Here is a 10,882-nt window from a genome sequence, read left to right as displayed (position 1 = left end):
CAAAGTCAGTTTTACCAAAGAGAAACACATTTAACCCAAAGTGATCATAACACAGGGTTATACGAATATTTACAGGAGCGTTGTGGTCGTTTTTACAACAAAATGATCTTATAAATCCATGAAGTTCAGTGCAGCAAGGTCACTGTGTTTTCACCTCTGAGAGACACATATAAAATCTAAGGTTTAATTTTGGCTCTTCGCAATGGGCTTACATTTGCTCAAAACAATGACTAAAAGTGTGTTTGTGACTGCAGTATTAAATTTGGGATCAAAGTTATGTATCACTGTTTGTAACAAAAGGTCAAGATTGTACTTTTCAACAATAAAATTTGGGTAAACTGTGTTACAATAGGTGATACCATATACTGTACATGTTGTGGGCCTTTATTTGCAGCCTTGTTGTAGTTGGCTGTGTTGTGAAATGTATGTAAACTTGTGAGAGCCTTGCAGCAATTGTGTGGTGTAAAAAGAGATTAGATAAGTCAAATAGTCCAATGATTGAATGCTTTTAAATGAAAATAAGATAATTCAGTTTGTTTCTAAAACAAATGAAGCTGTATCAAGCACCATAAAGATAAAAAACAGATTGTTGCAAAATCAATGCTTGGATGTGTCTTGAATTTGTTTCTTCTAAAGTTACAGATTATCTGGGACATGATGAAGTGCATATGGAAATAACTACTAGAGTTTACCTGATAATAATCATTTGATCCAATTTTTAAGCCCTCCAAAGGAGTGTTGTGACATATTAGAGAAATGACAATGAGCCTCCAGCAGCATTGAAGCATGTAACTCGTCCACATTCATCTCGTTGAGATGGGAGACTGTCGTGAGTGAGGACAAGAAGCTGCCCGTTACGGAGCCGCGGACAGTGTGGTGTGTGTGAACCGAAGGCTTTTCTCGCTCCCTCTCCTCCACTTTCCTCCCACCTTCTGCTTTTAGGGAAGTCGGTCAGCTGACTGTCTGTAGCTGTCAAGACCGAATCGTGCGCCCTCCTCTCCTCTGTTCTCCTCCTCTTCCTCTGTTTCAGTGCAGAGTCCCGCTCCCATTGGAGAGCTGAGCACCACCGACCCAGCCTTTCAGCTCGACGTCACGGTGCGCTATAAGGATAAAGCGCTGGCTGGCTCCAAGCGCAGTCTGCTGGATACCAGAGAGTGGAGAGAGTGAGAGAGGCGAGCCTTTGAATCTCTGCGGTGCAGAGCTGGAAAAGCGGCTTCTCAGCAAAAATCAGACGCCCTATTTACTCTGCTTATTTGCTCCTTTTATTTTCCTGGGGAAAAAAAGGACTTACCATCAAGAAGTTGCAACGAGGACTGGTGCCTGTCTCAGCGAACAAACGTGGTATTTCTTTTATTATTATTATTTATGTAGATCTTTTTTGTGTGAATACACTTCTGCTGAGAGGACTGAGGTTTTACTTTTGCACTGAGACGCACTGCCTTCTACCTCCTGCCTGGTCTCGCTGCCAGATTATCCCGGCAGAAGTAGGCTATATGACGCAAACCGTGTGCAGAGCATTAGTCTGAAAGTTTTTCCTCCACAACTTTTTTTCTTTTTTCCTTTTTTTTCCTCATCAATCACACGGTGTTTCATGCTACATCAAGTCAGTGGACAGCGGTGGAGGAGCCAAAAGAACCATTGCATGAAACAAGAACGGAGAGAAGAGACGCTGATTAATAAGTCAGTTTTTGCTACGTTCGCCAGCACCTTTGCGTATCTGCAAAAGAGTCGCGACAATAACATGAGTGCAGAGCTGAGCATGGGCCCGGAGATACCCGGCAGCCCTCTGGCTCTGGAATATGTCAATGATTTTGACCTGATGAAGTTTGACGTGAAGAAGGAAGGCCTGGCCGGGCTGGATCGCAACGGGGTGCGCCAGTGTAATCGTCTACAACCCCAGGGCTCTGTGTCCTCCACCCCCATCAGCACACCGTGCAGCTCAGTGCCCTCTTCACCCAGCTTCAGCCCCACAGAGCAGAAAAACCACTTAGAGGAGCTGTACTGGATGCCGAACAGCGGGTACCACCAGCAGATAGACCCGCAGACGCTAAGCCTGACCCCAGAGGACGCAGTGGAGGCCCTGATTGGAGCCACAGCTCACGGCCACCCTCCGCCTCCGCATGTCCAACAGCAGCTGCAGCAGCAAGGCGCCTTCGAGGGCTACAGGGGTCCACATCACCACCACAGCCATCACGGCCACAGCCAGCAGCATCATCACCCATATGCGGGGGGCATCCCGCACCACCCCGAGGAACTGTCCGGACACCCGGGCGGACACAACCACTCACACAGCCAGCATCACCATCACCACAGCCAGGACCCCGACAGCCCATCCCCGGTCTCCCCAGAGTCCCACCAGCCGCTCCATCATCACCGCCACCACCATCACCACCACGGCCACCTGAGCCAGTCGGCGGGGCACCACAGCTCCGGGGGCGGCCTCAACGTGGAGGACCGCTTCTCTGACGATCAGCTGGTGTCCATGTCGGTGAGGGAGCTCAACAGACACCTACGGGGCTTCACCAAGGACGAGGTCATCCGCCTCAAGCAGAAGAGGAGGACCCTGAAGAACCGGGGCTACGCTCAGTCCTGCCGGTACAAGCGGGTGCAGCAGAAGCACGTGCTGGAGAACGAGAAGACGCAGCTGATAAACCAGGTGGAGCAGCTGAAGGCGGAGATCAGCCGGCTGGCGAGAGAGAGGGACGCCTACAAACTCAAGTGTGAGAAACTGACGGGTTCAGGGGCCAATAACGGGTTCCGCGAGGCTGGCTCGACTAGTGACAACCCTTCATCACCAGAGTTTTTCATGTGAGTTGTCGTAGCCTTTTTCTTGTGAACCCCATTCACAACAAACTCTCCCCCTCCACCCCCATCTTTCCTTTCTCCACAAGTGACTGACTTTGCTGATGAACAAACGATAATAATCCACACCTCCCATACTGTTTGATTATACTAATAACGGTAACAATTATATTCATATTAGAAGAATAATCCATCAAATAGTATTCTCATATATAATCATCTCTCCATCCACGTGTCAACTGAGATACAAAGAGCAACGTAGAGTGTCTGATGAGTCGCAGCATCTTTGTAGATTAGTTGCTTGTAGTGAAGAGACTTTTTTTCTTCTTCAAAGAAGAGGATCGGCTGATGAACTTTTTTCTCTCTCTCCTTTGAGGCTACAGCTTTTAAATAATCTGTAAGTAGTGTGGGATGGCGTCGAGGCAGTTGTCTTGTAATTTTGTTTTCCAAAATGATGACATTGTTATGAAACAACAAGCAGGCCTGGCCTCAAAGCCTGCAACACATGAGACTCATTCGACAAGTGGGGCCCGTGATTTAGAGAAAATCTCCAAAAAGCGGGACTCCACTTTATGCAAATTTTAACTTCTGTCTACTAACCCGTCACGGGGGGGACATTTTATGCAACATCTCATTGATTTATTGCCTGCTTGGTTATATTCGAATATATATTGAAACAAGAAATCTGCATTAAATATTAATCCTGCATGCTGGACATGTACGGTAATAATTTCTATTTTGTACCTTCATCTTCTCGTGTATATTAAGAGCATGTTGTTGATCTGCGCTTCTCCATAGTTTTTGGGGGGTTAGAGAAATGCAGCGGGGATAGAACAGCAGGACTGCCGGTGCAGTATCATTTGGTGTGGGGGTTTTCTTTTTGGGCTTGTAAATATTATGCAACCGCAAAACTGCACAACAAGATTGAGGAGGCTGGTTTGAACTTCTTTCTTTGTGTTGTGTTTTTATTTCATTTATTTTTTGATGATTTTTTTTTTTTTTTTTTTTTTTTTTTTTTTTTTTTTTTTTACCATTTGTGGGTATTGCTAGAAAGAGAAGTGCATTTTTCAGTTGCATTTAAATACAACAAACTGTGTCAAGTGCACTTTTTGAATGATGATTTGCAAAGTTTTCATTTTGAATTTTGTGCAGACCTCCCTCCAGGAAGACATACTATGATAATATACTGCAATGTTATTCAAGACAGGCCGAGGTGCAAACTTTTTTTTAAGAGTAATATTTGGACGCATGTTGTCTGACGCTGAAGAGACAAACATGTGGCCACGATATTATTGGACCCAGATTGCACAGAATAGGCTGTTGCGCAGCAAGTTGTAGATTCTCCACACTGTTAAACAGACACAGTGTGGTTTAATACTCTGTCATTTTGAGTCAACTTTGTATTTGTTCCACAGAATCAGAAATGTGTTGTCTGCCTCTCAATTAACTCTAACAAAACGCATCAGACTAAAACAAAACCACACACCTCTCAATATGATTGGCGGCCACCTGTAGCATATTTTCTCCGGGCCTGATGATAATAATTTATATTTCTAACACTATTTAGAAAAAGTGCAACGACTTACTTGTCAGAGGTTTTATGTAGAGTAAATATTTAGATAACACAAATGTTTTTAATACAAAATTTGACTTTTAATGTTCTATGTTTTCCTGATTTTTTTTTCTGCCGGTCAGTAAAAAAGGGGATTCAGGTTGTGCAAATTCTCAAAATGAAAACAGTGTCTATGTTGTGTAACACTTTTTTTTTTTTTTTTTGGTCTGTTTTATTATTATTTGATGATTCTGGTTCTGCTGGCCAGATGCATAGTTAAAGTTTTTATTTTAATGATTTAAATTAAACTGTCAGATCATATCGATTAAGCATGGTGCTTGCATTGTCGTTGAAAAGTCATGCATTTAAACAATCTTTAGTTTGTTACTGATTCAACTGTGTTGAAATCGAACTGAAACTGCAGCAGCGGGTTGTTGTCTTGTTTTCACCATTTCCGTGTACTTAGCGATGATGGGGATCAATTTTCAATCCTGTTTATATAAATAATAGTAACACTTAAATTTGAACTGTTCCATTCAGGCTGGTTTCTGTTTTGTCTTTTTTGTTGTTTTTGGAAGAAATTGTTTCCTATTTTGCTTATTAAAGTCATTGAAATGGCAATAATTACCTCTCAGACTTTTCTTCTGCTGTCATCTGTGATGTGGTGACAAAATCTCTCAGATTGCGTCATATTAACAACATTAACTAATACTCCCACGCACTTCAACGACATACAACAATTTTGAAAATAAGTTATTGATTGTGACCTGCAGTCACTTAAGCAGAAAGAAAATTATCCTCATTTAAGAACTAATTTGCACCGACTTCTCCACTGTTTGCATCGCATTTGTCCCTGGTCTTTATTTTATTTTCAGACTTAAAAGTGATGTGGAAACTTTGGCTTGAAGCCTACTGGCCTGCAGTGATTAGATCACCGGGTCTGGCAGTTTATATGCCGCTGCAGGGAGATTCCTATACATGCTGCTCTTCTGCCATGCTGACTTCTGCAGAAACCCCCGCCGTCACAAGAGCGCAAGGTAAATGGAGATCTTTGACCTTGCAACATACCGGAGAAGAGACGAAAACCTCAGATTTACATTAAGTGGTCAAATAATTTGCAGTTTTCGGCGTGCATGGCTTTGAATACACTTAAAGGCTAAATCCGGCTGGTTGTTACATAATTTGAGTTAAAAAAAAAAAAAAGTCCGACCAGACCTCAGCTTCAAAATAATCCGCCGTGCCCGCCTTCGGGTGTGATATTTACGGTTAATGTTAATGGACTTTATTATTGTCATGTGTCAACACACTAGCAATATATTAGAAGTCACTCCTGCACGCAAAGATGAAAACAAAATATCACGTTCAGGAACTTTATTGATTTGCTTGGTTGCCTATAAGAATAAAAACACATTGGGGATTTTGAAGCACAAAAACAGACGTTGTCGTTCTTTAAACTGCATGTCCCGATAGTATGACAATACAAGCTGAGAAGTAGAAGAAGAAGGGAGTAAGTGTTGATCTGCATGGTCCTGGTCTAGAGTTTCTGGTGTCAGAACATTATCTGCCCCGTGTCTGCACATTCTCAAGGACAAAACCGCTAGGCAGAGAATCAACCAATGAGACCAAAGGAAGGCGAGTCTAGTTTACATTCTCCCTCTCACTCTCTCCCTGGACAGCCACTGCAGCCTGAGGGCATGAGTGCAGCTGAGGTGAACTCAGAGAACGAGGCCTAACTCAAAACAACACAAAAAATATGTGTTTGTGGTTAACCTAGTTACCTTCCTATTTGTCATAAAAAAAAAAAAAGTCGTTGTGCGAGTGAGTCAGACTAGAAGTCATGATATGATACTGTACCTCAGGTACAGTATCATATCATGACTTCAGAACTCCACACACACTTAACACTTAGCTTGATGCATAGAAAAGAAAGGGAAAGAGCCTGAGAGCGATTACCGAAAATCTGTCAGATATTACAATAATCATTTCCATTAAATGTGAAGTCTAACAATTTCATTACAGAGGCTCAAATCCCATTTACATCTCCTGTGTGCTAAATCTTTAAAAAGCAATACATTCATATTGGACCATTTGGAAAAAAAGTTAATCCTAATAATATTGTGACAATCTCATTTGTGTGACAAGAACTGAGTGAACGAAGACGCCGTTTTGATGCACTATTACGGATTGCATCATCACTGTGTATGATTGCCAGCTGCAAACTTTTTGTCAGATTCTTGACTGCAGAAACAGCTTTAAAATTGAGTTAAGAGCCCGTTTCTGTTGAGAGTCGATGTAGAACTTCACAGAGAGATGTACGTGGTGAACGTTTAGGTTAAGCACGGTAAAAAAAAGTAGAGGAGGAAAAGGCGGAGGGGGGGAAAGTATGAGAAAGCACCAACCTCAGCTCAGCGGAAGAGCCAAGGACACAGTGACCATGCGTACTGTAATGATTTTAGTCTCCAATCACACGTTCACGCCCCCCCACAGAGATCCTATCTGCATTCAGCGTGCCCTGCCAGCCTCCATCTTCAGCTTCAGCAGCAGCAGCAGCAGCAACAACAGCAGCAGCAGCAGCAGCGAAGAGCTCTGGGACAGCAGCCTCAAACTTGGTCTGCTACCGCTCAGCGCCTTGACCCCACAACATTTTTAAGCGGGCCAGGAGCTTTTAGAAACTCTCCAAGCATTAGTCTCAACCCTGCGGCGGGTATTTCAAAGCCTCTGAAGTGTGTGTGCACATTTCTGCCTCCACTAAACAACCAGACCTGAAACAACATGGACTCATTTGTATATTTGGAAGAAGAAAGTGAGGTGATTCTTCTGCTAATTTCACCATATTGGCTCCACTAACACAACCATATGCTTTTATTTTAATCCCCACCAGTGTGGTTTGTGCTCTTTATGCGTTATCATGTTTATTTAATTCCATTTTGATCAAGTTCCATTTAGATATATTGCTCTTACACACAGACACACTAAAATACTACCACACCAGCAGGCCACTAACTTTCATTGGAACGACTTCCCTGCTACTTGAAATCTCAATGATTTCCCCAGGAATTAAAGTGGGCTTTTCTCAAAGGACACCCACACCCACACCCACACTCACACACGAGAGCATTAACCAGTTACTGAGAGGGTTTTTCAGAGAGTGTATGTGTTAGTATTCACCCACCAATACAAACACATGAGACTCTGGGATGAAAGAAATGTGTTCTTCCAATTAGTCTGTTGATTTTGTGCTTTGTGTTGTCGTACTCTTCTTGGCGTTGAGCATGTTTGCTTGTGTTTTCCATGTATTCCCCACATCTCACAGGTGTGTGCTCGAGTCTGAGGGAATCTGGATGTGAGTCTGCGGCAATTAGTCTTTTTCTCATCCCTCCGCTCATCTTGTCTTCGTCAATCGTCACCCGAGGTCGTCCAAGTCTGGAGTTCAGATCGCAACAGCATCTGTTATTCATCTTCAGCCTGTTACACAACATACGGACAAACATAAAAACATAAAGAGATGCACATTCTTAAACAATAACACACAAATAATGACATCATTCCTCTGACAAACAACACACAGATTGGTACAGGTTGACAGAAATAAAGGTTTTTTTTACGTTATGTGGCCAATTCATGTTGCATATATAAACAAACTCCATCATAAAGTATATTCTTGCCCAATACTTGACAGTAACTCTGCAATGAAAACTGCTTTGCTGTAATTACATTAACATAATACCTCAAAAGGCTCATTTTCCACACGGTTGCAGACAAGAATCAGCCGCTTCTTTCCGCTGACCTCGTCCACCGCAGCCTCTCCTTGTGATGAATTTGTACCTTCATGGTCACAACCAGTCAATGGTCTGTATGATGGATACCTATGGCCATGGCCGCAGTGAGTCGATGAAAGTGACCCATGTGTACATCTTTGCTTCCGGGATGTGAAACCCAATTCCGGGTGGGATTGATCCATGTCTGGCCGCTGTGGGGATAAGTCCAAAGGGAGAAGATAAGAGCGGACACCGAGTGGTCAGTGATACATTTGAACCGTCAACCTCTTCTGCAAACAGGATGCTATAGTAACTGTTAAAGATATACAGACCATATGTTACAGAGGGATGCAAAAGGAACCTGTTATTTAGATACTGCTGAATTTCATGAAATATTAGTGGTGGAGGAAGATCATTTACTGGAGTATAAATAGCAATACGCCAAGTCCTGCATTCAAACCGTCTCTATTGTTAAAGTATTAGTTCCAAAATGGAAATGAGCATAAAAAGTTAAAAGTATATATAATGCAAAAAAAACAACAGCTCCTGCAAAGGGTATATTATGTATACTATTATCAGTGATGTATTAACATACAAGTTGCATTTGACTGTTGTAGTTGCTCAAGACAGAGCTCCAGTAAATATAGCTCATATAAAATGTTATAAGCTCATTATGGCTAGGAGCTTCATCTGTACATTAAGTAGGACAAAAGGGAAATACTCACATAAAGTACAAGTGCCTCCAATTTCTACTCGAGTCCACTGGAATCATTTGCTGCTGGAAATATTACAGTTGGGCTCAAGGTGAAGTAATGCAAAATCATCTTGGGAGCGCAAAACACGAGTATGATCCTGTTAGTTCAGACACAATTAGTCCATTTACAGAAAATCTATAGCAAGTCAAGTGTCGTTTATCCACAAATACTATACTATACCAGCATGATATTTTATCACTTACAAATGTTCAGACAAAACAATACATTTATTGTCTTCTTGGTTCCTGGGAAACTTTGAAGGGAACTCATCGCCTTTCGACAACACTCTTTCTAACATGACATCAAATCAAAGAAACAAATTCCAAACCCGTTTATCTTGGTTAAAATGTCTGTGAGGATTATCTTCTGTTAACCAGCACACCACAGATGAATAACAGTCCATTAGCTTGACTGAGGAGCTGAGCTGCCTTGCATGAGCACTGTCTGCATGCTCTGTGCATGTGCACTGTATCATCTCCACCCTGTGTACTGTACTCTGGCCTGTTGTCACCCTAAGATGTGAGGTAAATAATTGAATGGATCCATTAATAAATAAAGTGCAGGTGGGGGGAGGAGAGTGGGCGGAGGAGGAAGAGGAGGGAGAGAGAGGAGAGATGGGAGAGATGGGAGAGACAGGTCACTCATCTTTACAATCACTGTGCAGGGAGTGGCATTACTGCAAACACACCTCTCCCTCACCCTCATCCCCCCCGCCCCCCCTCCACCCCCTCTCTCTCTGTGTGCTCTTTTTCTCCCTCCGAGGTGTCTGGACATAATAAGCATTAGCTGTACTGAACTGTGACTCTAAGCTTGAAGCAGGATGTGGCATTTCAACACATTTCCTCTCTGATCCACCGGGACCAGGCTACTTCCTGTAAAACAGGTGGAGGGAGGTAACATGGAATGACCACCACGGATCAGACTGAGTTGACTCTCGGCCCGGCCATGTGTTCCAGTAGCCATCGGTAAATTCCAGCCATGTTATAGCCAGCTATATAAAATAAAAACCTGCCAAGGGTGCCGTAACTGGAGAGGCGAAAATTAAGTTGTGGTTTTGGACCATATAGAATTTTAAGGTGATTCATTATCAGCTATTGAAATGCTGCAGTATAGTACATGAAAATGTATGTTTCCGAGCCTTTTTGGCCAATAATAATTTCATTCCAATTTTATCTGCCTCCTTAAGGACATTGCACCAGACTTTTTGTTTTCATTTCTGCCTATATTTGTCTGTTGTTTGGGGAACAAATCAGAGGATGCAACTGTGGAGAACCCCCCCCCCCCCTCCCAAAAAAAATAAAAAAAGGTCTGAACCAAAGTTGCACAGATATAAAAGAAGCCGCTATCAAATCACATCACTGCTCATAGACGCCCAGTAAGTAATTATTTTGTGTATCGACTAATTCTACACTAATGTTCTCTCACTGCTTTTTGCTTTCTCTCCCACTCGTTCCCCCCCAATTCTTGCATTTGCTGTCTTGCTTTCCCTCTTGTTTTCTCCTTCTCTGGGCCTTCTTTTCTATTTTACAGCCTGATCTCAATTTAGATTTCCTCGTTTGGAGTTGCCACAACGCTCCCCGCTGCCAACATCTGTAAGTGGTTTGCAGGCAAGAGACACTATGGAAAAACATCAAAAAAAAAAAAAGAGAGGAGAATGGCGCTCCACTACTCGGGTAAGATAGAACAGAGGCTGTGAAAAGGATACAAACTGCAGTGCGATGAGAGGCACACGCTGGCGGCAAGCCGGGCTCTGACTGACTGAGAGTATGAAGTTAGCAGAGCAGGAAGATGATGTCTGAATCAGAAAACGTACATACTGTATCTTTCACTATAAACCTTATAACTGTGTAATACAATACCAGCTCACAGTGTACTGTAGCGTAGATGGGTGGGAGTTCTTGGGACCCCACAGTTTGGGGTTTACTGCGGATTGACCTCAATCACGTGTCAGGTTTTAGGCAGATTGGATTTAAGCTGCAGCACTTTTAAAGAGATTATGTTATTGTAAGCGATTA

At 42.8% G+C, this 10,882-nt stretch overlaps 1 protein-coding gene across 1 annotated transcript; it reads left to right on the top strand.

The window, feature by feature from the left end:
- The first annotated feature begins 1,138 nt into the window (after positions 1-1,138).
- mafba (MAF bZIP transcription factor Ba) lies at positions 1,139-4,978 on the top strand. Its single transcript, XM_069141019.1, has one exon. The coding sequence runs from the start codon at positions 1,592-1,594 to the stop codon at positions 2,810-2,812; it is 1,221 nt and encodes a 406-aa protein (XP_068997120.1). The 5' UTR covers positions 1,139-1,591; the 3' UTR covers positions 2,813-4,978.
- The last annotated feature ends 5,904 nt before the right edge of the window (positions 4,979-10,882 follow it).

The sequence above is a fragment of the Embiotoca jacksoni genome, unplaced genomic scaffold (assembly GCF_022577435.1).
Source record: "Embiotoca jacksoni isolate LCO1_2020_lvr unplaced genomic scaffold, fEmbJac1.0.p SCAF_9, whole genome shotgun sequence".
NCBI lineage: Eukaryota > Metazoa > Chordata > Actinopteri > Embiotocidae > Embiotoca > Embiotoca jacksoni.
Note: the sequence above shows the minus strand (reverse complement) of the source record. Positions and strands in the feature narration are given on the sequence as shown.

Bases quoted from the DNA above. Each gene is read 5' to 3' on its own strand.
- mafba (XM_069141019.1), top strand. From the start codon at position 1,592: ATGCTACATCAAGTCAGTGGACAGCGGTGGAGGAGCCAAAAGAACCAT.